Source organism: Salmo trutta, chromosome 16 (assembly GCF_901001165.1).
Source record: "Salmo trutta chromosome 16, fSalTru1.1, whole genome shotgun sequence".
NCBI classification, from domain to species: Eukaryota; Metazoa; Chordata; class Actinopteri; order Salmoniformes; family Salmonidae; genus Salmo; species Salmo trutta.
In genome coordinates this window covers 32,128,978-32,144,534 of record NC_042972.1, presented here as the reverse complement: position 1 = coordinate 32,144,534, position 15,557 = coordinate 32,128,978, and the positions used below count along the sequence as shown (strand labels likewise).

General features: G+C 42.3%; 1 protein-coding gene across 3 annotated transcripts; it reads right to left on the bottom strand.

The window, feature by feature from the left end:
- Window positions 1-372: 372 nt before the first annotated feature.
- On the bottom strand, window positions 373-12,888 carry LOC115150551 (GATA-binding factor 2). Of its 3 annotated transcripts, XM_029693970.1 has the most exons (6): window positions 12,635-12,888; window positions 11,697-12,217; window positions 10,558-11,148; window positions 6,394-6,551; window positions 3,084-3,209; window positions 373-2,489 (listed from the first exon to the last, which is right to left on the bottom strand). In XM_029693970.1, the coding sequence occupies exons 2-6, from the start codon at window positions 11,926-11,928 to the stop codon at window positions 2,202-2,204; spliced, it is 1,395 nt and encodes a 464-aa protein (XP_029549830.1). In that variant the 5' UTR covers window positions 11,929-12,217; window positions 12,635-12,888; the 3' UTR covers window positions 373-2,201. The 3 variants fall into 3 exon arrangements, with proteins under 3 accessions (XP_029549830.1, XP_029549829.1, XP_029549831.1); XM_029693969.1 differs by lacking the exon at window positions 12,635-12,888 and having other exon boundaries at window positions 11,697-12,571; XM_029693971.1 differs by lacking the exon at window positions 12,635-12,888 and having other exon boundaries at window positions 6,394-6,539; window positions 11,697-12,570.
- Window positions 12,889-15,557: the final 2,669 nt, after the last annotated feature.

The following is a 15,557-nucleotide window of genomic DNA, read 5'->3' as shown; positions in this document are numbered from 1 at the left end:
TCTCAGTCATGTGAAATCCATAGATTAGGGCCTAATTAATTTATTTCAATTGACTGATTTCTTATATAAACTGTAACTCAGTAAAATCTTTGAAATTGTTGCGTTCATATTTTTGTTCAGAATATATCCCATACTGCAGTGACATGTTGCTAGTATTACAGTTCCTCTCCCATTCTCATTCACAGTGTATGCTACAGTATAAGGTGTGTGTGTGTGTGCCCGCGCATGTGTGTGTGTGTGTGTGTGTGTGTGTGTGTGTGTGTGTGTGTGTGTGTGTGTGTGTGTGTGTGTGTGCGTGCGTGCGTGCGTGCGTGCGTGCGTGTGTTGAGTCCTGAATCTCTCACGGGGAAAATAAGTCTCGTAGAAGTCTCATTCATTTTTACAAGGTTTCTTTATTGTCATCAGTATGCAATGGCATCCAGATTGTCAGGTTATAATTGTTTTGAACAGGTAATAGCGAGCAGGTCTGTGGTTTTCTATCTGCTAGGTAGAATGGAAGCAAATCAAAGCTGTGCTGTGACACAGAGACACACACCACAGAGAAACAGAGAGGTACAGGCTACTGCCCATCACCATGGCAAAGCTGACAAAACAGGAGAAGCCTAAGTAACATAGAACAAGACAGGGGTCAATAAGGCTGTCCCAAACATAGAAATAGGATTGATAGAACAGATTGTTGCTTCGTGTTAATGTGTAAATTACCTTATTATTCCAACAATAGCATCAGTTTCTGTAAGACGTATTTAATATGGCAGCTGAAATGGCAAGGGTATCTGTTTTATTCAATCTATTTCTATGCTCTGTGTATCTCTCTCTGTCTCCTTGCTGAAGGTTTTTAACACACAGCCCTGTGGGGATCATTTAAAGAGGGAGCAATTGGCCGAATTAAACTTGATCTCTTTATTTTCATGAAGAGGAAAATGTTTAACAGCTCAGAGAAAGCGCTTCAGCTAAAAAATATATTCATAACGATAGAAATGGTGATAACAATATCCATAATATTTCAGGTGAAAGAAAAAGGAAAAAATAAAATAAATTATCTGAATGACAATAACAATAATAACAATAATTATGATAACAACAACAACAATAATAAACTGTTTCAAATGAAGCTTTATAAACCTTTTTTCTTCGCTTGTTTATTTTTTTCTTTGTAATGTCCATTAAAAATAGTAGAAGTCATTGAGCAGAAATCCAGCATATATTTATTAAACAGTGTGAAGGGAATTGCTCTGTCTTCACCACCCCAGTATATCACACATTTACATTATTCACAGTTACTAGAGACCTGCTCGGCACATACAGTACCACTGCAACAGGCCGGGGGAGAGGTGGGAGGGGAAGGTATATGCATGGGGATGGGTGTAGGTATAGTCTATACCTGGTCTAAGCGGGTACCTAATAGAAAGGAAAATGACCCCCTCTCATCCACCCATCAGTGGATGCTGTGGATGCTGCCTGGTTCCCCATATACCCCCTGTACAGCCTCTCTATTCATAGATTGCACCTCAGTCACTCCGTCACACACTGCCATTGTTATCAACAGTCTACAGACGCCACAGCCATATTGATGCTCAAATGTAGAACAGAAGCTAAGGATTTTTGGGTCTAAATTACACTATAGGGGCTTGGGAATATGATGACATTGCTAAAGTATTCACATATTTAGTAGAAAACAACTTTGCCATCATCATCATGTTATCAAATGTACTTTAGACAGATGGCAATGTTGTAATTAGCTAGCAAAGTTTGTAAAAAATAGCTAGCAATGCTAACGTTAGCTAGCTAAAATCTGGAGGTCTCCCCTCAATCTTAGCTAGCTAGCGTTATACTCTAAAGTCAATTTCACGACATCAAAATGATGACAAAAGGTTTTCCTACTAATTCTTTGCCTTCTTTAGAAATGTCATCGTGTTTTCAAGCCACAGTAATGCACTATAAACCAAATCTTCATCAACTCCCAACGAGGATGCATTGAGTATTATGCTCAGTTGGGCATAGTCCTAAAACGAACGTTCAAAACAATATTGTGGCGCAATGTGGAACCCATGAATACAACAAGACAATCAACACAGACACACCAAATGCATGTCTTTAACATTTTATACATTGTCTTCAAGCCAGAGGCCTATCTGACCCTCAACCCCGATTAGAAAACTGAACAACCTTCACTTCCCCTGTGCCTCCCTGTCCTCACCAGCTCAGCCCATGGCTGTGACCATGTTGGAGTGGTGGGGGTGGCCGAATGAGGGGTGTATGGGTGTGGGGGTGGGCAACATGTGTCCGGAGTGGCTGAAGGGTGGCAGGTGGCCCATGTGGGTCATGTGTCCGGCCAGGGAGGCAGCACTGAAAGGAGAAGACTTGTCGTGCATACACTTGGACAGCTCCTCATAACCATCCCCGCCCCGCCTGCCCTTCTTGGACTTGTTGGACATCTTGCGGTTACGTGTCTGGATGCCTTCCTTCTTCATGGTCAAAGGCCGGTTTACCTGTAGGGAGACAGGGTTGGAGGGAGAGATGAGTGACCGGGTTGAGATGGTGGTAAGGGTTTTTAATCAACTCAATATGTTTGAGCTTAATGGAGTATGTGCAAAAATAACGTACTGTATATTATCTGAAAACCATATTATTCATTATGAGAACTCTAGACACACTCATTTGCCTATTTTTCAAAGAAAAAAAAAATACTATAAAAATAACATGCAGAAACCGTATGCAGCTTATTTCCTAAAACTAGGCCATATTCATTTTAATAAATGGCAATACACCAAGGCTGAACATGGAACAGTTGTGCCTCATTTGAACAGACGCAGTTGGTCTGACAGAATAACAGTCCCACCATTGTGAGTCTCAAGGGGTGACGCCTACCATGGAAACAATAAAGCACAAAGAAAACACCAACAGGACCCAGTGTGTCTGAGGGCCAAGCTCTGCATCCCTCTGTCCCTCCTTCCCTCCCTCCCGATCCCTCTTTCTTATCCTGTTCTAATCAATGCAACCTGTCCATATACTTGACCTGGCTGGCTGAGTGTGGGTAGGGCTGGTGGTCGGTCAGGCCAGGCGGTTAGCAGTGGGAGACTTACGTTGTGCAGCTTGTAGTACAGGCCGCAGGCGTTGCACACGGGGTCTCCATTGCCGTTGCGCCTCCACAGTGTGGTGGTGGTGGTCTGACAGTTAGCACAACAGGTGCCGGCTCGTCTGGCCGCAGACTGGATGGAAACATGAAGAAAGCATTTATTAGACCACAACTGCACGGACACATAACACATGAAAGAATAGGTTGGGAATTACTTTAGAGCTGGAAGGTGTGTAGATAGTATTTGCATATTGGCTGCCAGGAGCGGAGAGGACATGTAATATTCCATGCTGTTTTAGATCAAAGTTGTTCATTATAGTTATAGATTTGCATATAATTTCAGTAATGTATTCATATTGCATGACAGTTTGATAGTTTATTGTAATGTTATGAATTACTGAATGAAGTACGCAATAAAGATGTGTCAGGTCTTTACATTCTCAGACAGAATATTTATCAAAACACCAAATAGTTGTTAATGTGTGAATTAATTGGTCTCTATTAACAAGGAGTGTGCCGAGTACTCTTACAAAACGAGTATCTTAACAGATATGGATCATTTCCCGAAAAAGATAATGACAGGACTATTTTTTGTAATTATCCATGATCGAAATGTGTTATTTATTTTTAGCTGCCAGCACGCATCTCTCTTTCACTCAAACAGAGTGAAGCGCTGTGCGCTCCGACTACTGGCTAGATAGTATTAACCTATAATAAACAATGTGTTACTATAAAAGTCGTGCTCAATAGATCATATAAGAAAGTAATGTGTTGTCTATATAGGCTACAGTTTCTTCCCAGCATGAAAAATCGTTTTCATTTCACAGACACAGTAGTGATGAACACTGACTATCAAAGGTCTTCCTCTCAGATGCAAAGCATCGCTATTGAATGGAGATTAGGTAGCGAGGGGGGCTATAGGCCCTCCAGTGTCCGGGCTGCCTGTGCGATCCCCTGCTATTACAGATGGTTTCTTCACACTTAATAATATGAGACATGTACAAGTATACCCCTATAGCTAAATATGGTAATCTGAACCCTCAGTCAGAATAGTGCATGGCCCTATACAGCTACGGATCATCTTAAAACATGGATTAGTGCAAATTACCTCTATTAAGTGAAATAGAAACGCCCCAATTTGTGTAAACCTGGCCCTACATAAACATCTCTCCAAGTAAATAAGTCTAGGCTCTAGCCCTAACCTTGGCCCGATAGGCAGCAGGGCATAAATCCATGTATTTCATCTCCCCGTGCGACCTGCTTGCATCTCGATAGCCCTCGCTTTTTTTCTGTGCACATAACCGGGCCTGAAATGTTGTGCCAGTCCGCTTTACTGTATTCTATGAGATGAGGACTGACCGGCTTGACCACTGCTATAGAAAAGTATGTGTAGTTAGCGCGCCACGGACGGAAACATGCGCTCGGACCGCTTCCTTATCCGTACCCGCAGATATCCGGATATAGGAAACAACTGGAAGGCCCCTGCGCGACCACTGAAAACACGCGAGCAGAAAAGTATCTACAAACTCATCAGGCACTCGTATGGAAAAAATTGGAATGGATTTTTCAGTCATTGGGACCAAAGTGACAATTATTAAACGTTATTATGCTTTTCATGCACGTTTAGGCTATATTGATTGTGGTCCAGGGATATCCTTTGGACTTCTATTATTTCTCAAGGCACAAAGAGTCATAGCCAAGGCCTGTGGCGTTGATGCTTACAATGTTAAGCAGCTCAAGTCACGATAGTGTTCAAATGTTTCAAAATGATCTAAAAATGGGTCTCTAAATAGTCTCGGCGGTGATGCCTTTTGTATAGCCAGCATTGGCTGGCTCAGTGCCGTCGTTAATGCCGTCGGCTGAGACCTTGTGAAAACGACCATTCTCTTATTAAGATGCTCACAGGATTATATGATCTTTAGGATGGTCCTTAAAAAACGCAGTCGACATGAAATACTGTATGCAGTGCTAAATAACCTATGTGTGTCTCAACCATAAATGCGTTTCAATACTAGTATCCGTAGCCTTTGATTAATATATTAACAATCCTATTATGCATCCTGAGACATTTGGGAACCAATTCGTAAATCATTTGAATAGGCATAACCTAATTAGGCATACATCCACATTTCAAATATGAATTACCAGAAATGATAAGCCATAGGTATTTCATTTCTATAGATGGATCTCCCACTTATAATGGCTCAGTTTGTTTTATAGTAATGTCTCTATTTCTGCAAAACCCCAATTTATTCAAGAGGGGCGTGGAAAAAATGCTCTTGCAAAAATCAACCACGAGTTGCCAGAATAAATCAATTATCGAGAGGTTATGGGCCTAGTGAAATTATAGCTCAGTGAAATACTTTTATGGTTATTATTATATGCTATTTTACATTATTTCTATCATTCTTCTTCTTCTTCTTCTTATTATGCTATTGATTTATTAGTCTACATGCAAATAGGTTTACGCCCGCGAACAGTAGCTGTGGGCTATTCAAAATGTTATAAATACAGGGAATATTCAGATCATATCTTGAAAATAGTTATTTTGTCATTTATGCATATAATTTTTTGGGGTCCTCATTTATCTTTCAACAGGCCATGGAGAAAGGTATTTCTTTGCTTTTTGTATTTGATGCAAATCCGACTGGCCATCACGCAATATAATATTATCTAAATCACAACTGATGTTCTGTTCTTATTTATATATTCTGTTTTCTACATCTCATTGGGTCATCATATCAATTCCCTCCATCGCAGAGTTTCATATATGTGCATTCTTATTGTTGAGACCAGGTGCTTTAAAGTCTGGTTAGCTCAGGGCTATAGATACTGTAACATGTAAAAAAAAATAGCTTTTCATTTTAACTTAACAAATGAAAAAAATTGCAATCAACGGAGTTACCAGCACATTAAGTCTAAAACGACTGTTTTCAGTAATTATAACATTTACATAGTCCATTGAACTGCTGTCTGACTAGAGAGAGGCCTGCACTGGCCCTGATATCAGTAACAGTATCAGAAGTGGCAGCAATAATGATAGCAGAAACAACAAAGTTAGCTGCACTCTGCTAACAGCCTGTGTACAGGAGCACAGGGGTGAGTGGGAAACACAATTCCCGGAAACTGATTGGGGAAATATAACTTTCCTGGAATTGTGCCCTTCTTGCCCTCTCCCCCCACCTTGTGCTCTTATTTACCTCTGCACTCCATGATCTGTGTGTGTGTGTGTGTGTGTGTGTGTGTGTGTGTGTGTGTGTGTGTGCGTGCGTGCGTGCCTGCGTGTGTGTGTGGGGGTGGGGTTCCGTGGTACTCACCAGTCTACGTTTGGGCTTGATGAGGGGTCGGTTCTGACCGTTCATCTTGTGGTACAGGCCGCAGGCGTTACACAGGTAGTGGCCCGTACCATCCCTTCGCCACAGGGGGGTAGAGGTGGCTCCACAGTTGACACACTCACGCCCCTCTGAGCAGCATGCAGGTGGAGGGAGAGCACAGGGACATTTATAAAATTAACCTGTCAACTCTGACACATTTATCATACACAAAAACTCTGTAACCTGTAGCAGTGAAATTTACAATTTAGAAAAATGTCATGTAAGTTAGTCTGGAAAACATTTACATTTAAGTCATTTAGCAGACGCTCTTATCCAGAGCGACTTACAAACTATGCCAGAACTGCATATTTTATATTAGGTTCACCAAAGCATGGGAACAGTTTTGAGAATTGATTTTTAGTTACTAAGTTGTAGTCTCTAGTATGAGAAAGCTGAATGTTTTTGGTGTGAAGTTTGTGAGAGAGCGAGAAAGTGTGTGTTTAACCATCTGCAGACTCTCGGAATAACAAAAGGCTTTGTTCTGTTTGATCTGGTTCCTCCCTGCCAGTTGTGGGTCAGCTGGGATGCATACACCCACAATGAAATGCAGGCTATCTCTTACGTTTCTGTTCATTTTGCTGTGATTGCAATCAATGTTCCCACTAACCTGTGCGTGCGAGCACAGCTCCCCTTGAACTGCCGTGCAGAAGAAATATCAGCACGTGCTGAGAAGCACAAGATTAAACTTCACTCAACTTTCTAGAGTTTAGTTCCCTCTATCAACGTTTCACTCTTAGGTGGGGATTGTGCTCGAATCAACACAATATTTGCCACTTCCAATGTAACATACTTAAACAAAACAAACTATGCAAGACATTTTCTTGTAGGCAGAGCGCATTGGAGTAGGATACTGCTACATTGACTAGCACGACTCGGGCCCATACTCTACACAGACCTGTGTACCATAACCAATCAGAGCTGCAATAGGCCTATATGCAAATATCCATTGCCATATTTGGATTTGTGCCATTCACGTTGAACTGAACTGTGTTTACCATATGAGTAGTCACAAGTAGATGCAAGAGCTGCATGTAGCCACCTGTGCACATTTGTTTATATTCTTTGCTAGTTAGTGAGTTATTAGCCCAGTTATAGCTAATTTCTAGATAACAATGGTGGAGTGGTCTCTTCCTACAAGAGCACAAAATGTGTGCATTTCGAGACATCTTTGAAAAGCAAGTCAGGTAAATATTTTTTTTTTATGTCTTAAAGGAACAGTGTTGTATTTTCAGTTGTCTTGAAGAAGCTAAGTAGCCAATAGGCAGAGGGTAGCATAATTTCTGGAATAATTGTATGGGAATAATAATGAATGTTATTTTGTAAAGTGGTTTCTTCCATAAAACAACACAACATTTTCAGTCACCTCCTTGTCTGAAGGACAAGTGGATAAACAGGTTCATGTCAAGCCCTGCATGTTTTTTTTCAATAGTCTCATGGAATGTTGGCCTATATTGACCACCACACATCGGCTGCTACTGTAGGCTGAATGATATTTCCATGTTAAAATGTTATGGGAGGCATTTTTCTCCATTGTTTTTGATGGTAGGCCACTCTGGTAGGCCTACATTATGATCAAATAGCCTCAGTAGCCTACTTGGCCACTGTTAAAACTGTAACTTAAAGTGGGTACAGCCTCAGTGTTCACAGTAAACGCGCAGCAGAAGTTGCACAGAATTTTCACAGTGTTCACAATGTTTCACAAAGTTTGCAGACCTGAAATTTGCTGAAGAGAAAAAGTATTGAGGGAACCATTTTTACATGTTTGTGCTGCTTATAATGTGGATCAGATTCTCAGTCTAGATTAGTAGAGGTAATACTAGTGTGCTTGTGGGCCTTTGCCTCTGTTGGTGGCTCCAGATAATGCTGAGTATGGACAGCCAGAGAAGGAGGGAGAGAAAAAACTGGGGAGACTGAGAGGAGAGAGAGGAAGGGGGCCTGAATTAGGGTTAGTCAAACAGGAAGTTTGACTAAGGTATGCATGATCAGGGACTTCACCATAATAGTGTGACACTATAGTGTTCTATGGTCCTGCAAGCCACCAGTAATGGACATCCCCACAGAGATAGGCTCCTAGAAACAGGACAGACTATTCCTGCATGATGTCAGGGAGCGCCCCTAACACACAAATCTATCAGGGAGGATGATTCACTACCAAACACCGAGCTGGGTCTTCCTGATGTAAGTTGTGCCTTTGTCTGAGAATGACCATAATACCACTGTGACAGATGTTTTAATTTGTATTTTTAAGAATACTCTTAGGGTTTATGTTGAGACATTTAATCCCTATTTATGAAATATGGTGAATTCGTTTTTTTGTTGGTGCTTTCTTTCTCGAACAAATGAATACTGATGCTCAGTATAAGGGAGACGGTTTATAAGATAGGGGGCTGCTTTAAGGCAATCAGCTCAGCCTATAGTTGCCAAATGTAAGTATTGTCAATGCTATATTATGTAACAAAGAAATGTCGCGTTTTGGCTATATGCGCTAGCAGATCTTCTTTTCACATCTCCGTGGCTGTATCTAGTTTGTCATTCTCATGGGCAAGCCAGCTTGAGCGTAATTGAGTCGCGGTTTACAAAAGAGGATAATAAACGTGTCAGCCAAAGCGCGCCCGCGCTCATCGGAACGACAGGTCTTGGGTGTGTGCGGGGCGGTGCTCGAGGCGTGGCAGTATGCGTTACCTGTCCCTTCCAACCAAATAGGCCTAAGCAAATTATTCCTCTGGGGCAAGGCCCTACATTTCTTAGACCTGGGACACTGGCAAAGTTGTGTCACTAGGACACTGGGAACGTTGTGTCTTCACAGCTTACAATAAGCAAGGTTTCTTATCATTATTAGACGAAGCCTATCATTATAATTATATTACGTCTGTTGATATTACCGATTTATATTATTAAAAAATATGCAGATTTGATATGATCAATTGGCCTAATAAAGAGGAAACGGTAGGCCTATAGGGAGTAGACGTACTGTTTAAAAACGTGGCTGCATAAATAAGGCCAGACACAATCGACGCAGAAGACACTGTATATCATAACCTCACACCACCTCTCATTGTTGTATCTGTCCCCCCCATAACAAATAAACAGTAATGGATGGCCTTTTAATATGTAATTCGTCTATTTCTTATAGTTAACCATAATATCTGCTTTTGTCCTCGTGGGGATGAAAAGATTGACATAACATTCTTCATCCATAGGCTATGCAAAGCAATTCACATACAGGATTACTGATATGTGGATATGTGACACTGCTTTATGTGTTTGTGTGTACAGCTTCCTACTGGTTCTTTGAAGCGGATTGTGTTTACTTTTGGCGACGAAAGAAACCGGTGTGTGTGAAAATAGCTATGAAAGGAGTTGCTAACAACATGCACCCAGATAAGATGTAACCTCATCCCAATTATCTTCTGCAAACCACACGTCGAGGCTTACTGTAATGATATTGTCACCCTTTTCTAAGGACGTTCATGGAAAGTTGGCTAACCGAGTAAATCAAATTGCATTAAACTGGAGGTTTTGAAAATGCCAAAGACGCTTCATTCAGAATATTTGTCACAAAGGACCAGTCTTATAGAACAGTATATTAGGGGAAATGTTCTCATGCATGTAAAATAAACATAGGCGTCAATATATCGATTATTATATAAAATAATATATTAATTCTAGGCTAACTAGTATATATATATATTTTATAGGCTATATATATTTATACCTACTTAAGTAGCTTTGGTCTAGAATGTGCCTTAGTTTCTGTTTTTAGTTTAAACGGTGTTCCAGTTCGCTATCAGTGATAATAATTCGATACACTTTCTAAGCATTGCATGGGACAAATATTTCATATTATTCTTGTTTTGAGATATGCTATTTGTTTTTAACTCAATTATGTGTTTAGATACAACAAACCTGTGATAATGCTAAAATAGTGTATAAGACTAGTCCAATAAAGTAATTTCGGTGTGTTCTGTCATAATAATAATTATATTAATAATGATGATAATAATAATACATAAAGTATTGCCATCATCATTAGGCTATGTCATCGTCATTTTATTCTGTAGTACAAACATTTGAAATGACACATTTTCGAGATGAGAGGAGATTCACCTGAGCACGACCGAGTTTTGCTTTTACATTTCGGGGTGAAGCTGGAGGATGATCCTCCGAGTAGGCTGCCAGGGTGGAAGAGACTGCCCCCGTAGTCATGCGCTGCCGGGAGAGAGTACGTGGGGTAGGTCGGTATGGGGTGGTGCGTGGAGGGGGTCTGGGCGCTCATTGATGCCAGGCTGCTTCGGAGAGGACTGGAACCCTCCATCTTCATGCCGTCAGAAAGGGACATTTGGTACTTGATAGACTCCTTCTCGTCCATTCTCGGGGTAGAGGACAAGGGAGAGGCAGCCCCGGGGTCTGGGGAGACGTCTTTCGGCGGGGTAGGGGGGAAACTGTAGAGATGTGGACTCGAATGGGATGCTGGCGTTAACGAGGAGGCGGAGGCCGTGCTGGCGTTGCTGCTGCAGGGGTATAGGCCACCCGAAGCCCCGGAGCCTGAGGAATGCAGCCCAGTCTTGCTGAAGTGACTGACCGCCCATGCGTTGTGATGGTGGGCCGCTGAGAGGGCTGCTTTGCCCGGCTCTAGCCATGAAATTCCCGGGCTATGGATGAGATGTGGCCGGCAGACCTGACCCCCAGCTAGGCGAGCTGTAAGAAGAGATGAACAATATGTTTTTAGATCGAATACATAGGCCTACACAAACATACTAATTATATGGCCATTACAACTCTTATTGCCCTGTTGATGATGTGATATCATAGGATTAGAGAAAGTTGGGACACCAGTCCTACACCTGTTGATGCAGGGTGACAATAATCCGACAATAATCCATCATTGTGCGTAAAAGGTATTATTCGATTCGTGAGGGGCACAAAATACACAGTTCGCAGGTATTCAGACAAAAACAGTGAAATGATAACCCCAGAAATGTTTGTTCTGGTGTTGGGTCATCGTGTTTTAATTGTTTTTTTTATATAGTCAATGACAAATAAAGATATCTGGTCTAGTAAGTGCATTGCAACATGCAGGACCTATTTTGCAGAAGAAGCTTAAGATTGTTTTATTGATTTTAGAAAAATAGGCTCCAATCCGCTCTGACAATTTTGAAGAAAATATTCAATGAATATAGTCCCACAATAATTCCCGCTTTATCCTGAAATGTAAGTCACTTAGCAAAGTGAATTTGAGGTCTTACCGTGAGCTTGGCTGTAGGACACTCTGGCCCGCGCGTGAGCGGAGTTGTGGTAGTACGGGTTTCCCTGCGAGTCAAGATGGTTAAAGAAAACATCCACCTCGTCCGGAGGCAGAAGTTGTGCGGTGGGCTCCATGTAGTTGTGCGAAAGGCCGGGGTGGTGCGAGTCCGGGTGTTGGCCGTTTAGTACGGCATGGTGGTGCATCCACCGCGACGGATCAGCCCCTACATCCATGTCTGCGTGAGTCTTTCCGTGTGTAAAAAGGTTGAAAAGAGAAGAGGAGCCTCTCAAGGGAGAGGACAGTGTGTTCCTGAACCGTCCTCTCTTCGCTTTATCTTTCAGAAAAAACGCGTCTCCCTCTCCTGATAAAAATGTCCTATTGTGGAAAACAAAACTTACATTTGTTAAGAAGTTGCGCTAGTTTATCTCCAATAGGTCGGTCTTCACTCGTAGTCCGATGAGTTCCTCTTGTCACTCGCCTTCTTCAACAGGCATCGAGTCGTGTTTAAAACTGGACTAATAACTGTAATACGACCAAAAATAGGATGTTAATATTTCAGAGGCATTTACAAGGTGTTGCGTGGTTATCTCTGTGTGGCCGTCTAGTCCTAAGAGAAGAACTCGGGAAGGCTGCTCCTTTTTAGGTGCGTTTTGTAAGTGATGCATGTGAATATGCAACATAAGATAAAGACGTCGAGTCACTCGTCCCCAACCACTCCCATTCCGAGGAACCTGAAATCACCGACCCATCCTCACCGTTACGCGCGCAGATAAGTAGGCTATACTTTTGAACCCATGCCTACACGTCATAGGCTAGCTAGTAAACTAATAATCGTCAGTAGCACACTTAGAACAAACAGTTAACATTCTTACAGAGTAAGAAGTCATATATTTTCACACACAATTTGGAAAATAAATAATATAGATTTCATGTAAATACCTTGTCTTTCTCAGGTTTGGTAATTCCGTTTTCAAGCCCCTTTGAGATAATTTTCCTTCAGTTAGCAAATGTATTTTCCTTTCCTGTATTGACTCAATTTATGCGGAATATCTTTGGCAAATATCTTTGGTCTGTTTTCCTTGGTTTTGGTTTAGGGTTATCGTCTGGGTAAACTGAACTACAGCTGAACTAACAGTCAGCACTGGCGCCAGTGAATTCCATATCATATGTGCAAGGGCAGGGTCTTAGATTTAGCGTTGACACCGCGACATCCAATTGGATTCTGCCTTCCCCGATTCTGGCAACTCCTTCCGCGGAATCTCCATGCCGTTCACCTTCTCCAGCCCAAGCACCAGCGAGAAAACAGCCATGGTCCCGGAGTGTAGGCCTTACTGGTCTCAACCCACTGATCCCAGAGCGTATTAATCACCTTATTAAAGATGCAGCCTCGGGCTACCGCCCACAGATCAATGCTTTCTCAACCAGGGGAGAAATGCTTCTCAACCAGGGGAGAAATGCTTCTCAACCAGGGGAGAAATGCTTCTCAACCAGGGGAGAAATGCTTTCTCAACCAGGGGAGAAATGCTTCTCAACCAGGGGAGAAATGCTTCTCAACCAGGGGAGAAATGCTTCTCAACCAGGGGAGAAATGCTTTCTCAACCAGGGGAGAAATGCTTCTCAACCAGGGGAGAAATGCTTCTCAACCAGGGGAGAAATGCTTCTCAACCAGGGGAGAAATGCTTCTCAACCAGGGGAGAAATGCTTCTCAACCAGGGGAGAAATGCTTCTCAACCAGGGGAGAAATGCTTTCTCAACCAGGGGAGAAATGCTTCTCAACCAGGGGAGAAATGCTTTCTCAACCAGGGGAGAAATGCTTTCTCAACCAGGGGAGAAATGCTTCTCAACCAGGGGAGAAATGCTTCTCAACCAGGGGAGAAATGCTTCTCAACCAGGGGAGAAATGCTTTCTCAACCAGGGGAGAAATGCTTCTCAACCAGGGGAGAAATGCTTCTCAACCAGGGGAGAAATGCTTCTCAACCAGGGGAGAAATGCTTCTCAACCAGGGAGAAATGCTTTCTCAACCAGGGGAGAAATGTATTTGTTGATGCCAAGTGTAATGATCACTATATATTTTAATTAAAAAAGTTATTTCCATAAATAGGCTACTCATGAGTATTTTTATTTTGTATTTAGGCTAAATTAAACTATGTGCATGATTTTTAATCACATGCGTAAAAGTGCGTAATAATACAAATAGTATGGGCTACTCCAATGTACATTTTATTAATGTTGTTCAGTCTATGAATTACGCAAATTTAGATAGCTTTTCAGACAGTGACGCTGTGGGGTAGGCCAGTGTGACGTCTGTGGATGCCTGTCGTTGGTCTGTCTTTAGGCTTTGCCTAATTGTCTTTAATTTCCAGTAATGTCATAAACATGTTTTTTTGTTTGTGAATCAGGGGCGATCACACGCTGCTTTACATCTTAATGCTTCCTTTGGCTGGCGGGTCAGCAGAGCACAGGGGGTCAGTACCAGCCATAGAGGTCCACAGCCACAGAGGGCCACTAAATGGGGTTTGTTTAGTAGGCTATGTGGTCACAATAAAAACTACCCCACAGAACCCAGCCGCTCAGCCACGGGCGCAAAGACACAGTGTCGCCACCGGTCTGTGATGGCTGTGAGAGAGGAGTATCCTATGAGAATGATGCATGTTTGTTGAGAAACTGTTTGATTTTGGAGTCGGGGTAGCACATTGCAGCTGGTATGTAATATGTGTCATAGCTCCTCCAAATAGATTTGTAATAGGCTGCCTATCGCCTCTCCCTGGTCGCTTTGCGTCCTGCAGAAACACTTGATAAGAGCGAATCATTCAGTGACTAACCCTGCTTGTCCGGACTACAATCCAGAGGTGTGTGTATGCAGTCTATAGCAGAGCAAGGCGGGAGAGTGAATATGAATGACAGGGAACTTTGTGACGAGGGAGCTCGACTAGCCGCCTATCTGACGCCACTCCATGGCGTCACCGCAATTTAGAGGAGGAAAAAAGAATCATCAGGAAATTAACTTTAATAATACTTAAAGTAGGGAGATGGTGGAGCACGAGATCTGCTTACGTCCCAAAGGATGAACTCGAGGAACACATTCAAAGACACTCTCTCTATTGGGAGGACTGCAATAGATATTCACTATAGTGGCATTAATAATGAATAAAGTACAGTCTTTTGACCTTTGATGTGGTTTAGAAATGTGTCTACATAGATCCAGTGGCGACAGAAGACAGCGAAACCGAGATTTGGTCACATTAGCCCGACTAGGGATTTGATTTGACCCCAGAGAACACTTTGGGTCTAATTTGAAACGCAATCAATAAAGCGGAGAACTGCAGTCTGATGGACTAAGGAGTGGACACAGCCTGGGGGAGCACAACGTAGCTGAAAAATATCTGTTTAATGCACTCTTGCTGTGAACATCATTCTTGATTGGATGGAGGTCAAAGAGCTATCATCAGCTCCCTCTCTACCAGTTATTACAATGTTATAAGTAGCAGGCAATATAAATAAGTTGATTAGCCTATAGCCAGAGTGTGTGTGTATGTTCTAAGACATAAGGCCTACTATTTTGATGACATTGTCACTAGGCTACTAGACAATAGTTATTTTCCGCTGTGCTCTGTGCTATATAAAGCAAAGGGTCTTCGTAAAGATTGGATAGGTACCTTTGGGAAACAAAAAAGGCATACAGAGCAGGAGTAATCACACTGATAATTAGCAAATGTCGTGACATGGATTTGCGCTGTTAACCTGTTTGTTCCCACCGCGCTTCATCGCTCTCCCATGGTCCATGTGGGACGCGCGGCAGATAGAGCGCCACGGTGTGAGTTCGCTCAGCGGAGAGATGGTCCCTGGTCATTGGTAATTTGCC

Bases quoted from the DNA above. Each gene is read 5' to 3' on its own strand.
- LOC115150551 (XM_029693970.1), bottom strand. From the start codon at position 11,928: ATGGATGTAGGGGCTGATCCGTCGCGGTGGATGCACCACCATGCCGTA. The intron at 11,149-11,696 runs GTAAGACCTCAA...CTCTTCTTACAG, and splicing joins GTCCTACAGCCAAGCTCACG to CTCGCCTAGCTGGGGGTCAG. The intron at 3,210-6,393 runs GTGAGTACCACG...GTTTCCATCCAG, and splicing joins TCAAGCCCAAACGTAGACTG to TCTGCGGCCAGACGAGCCGG.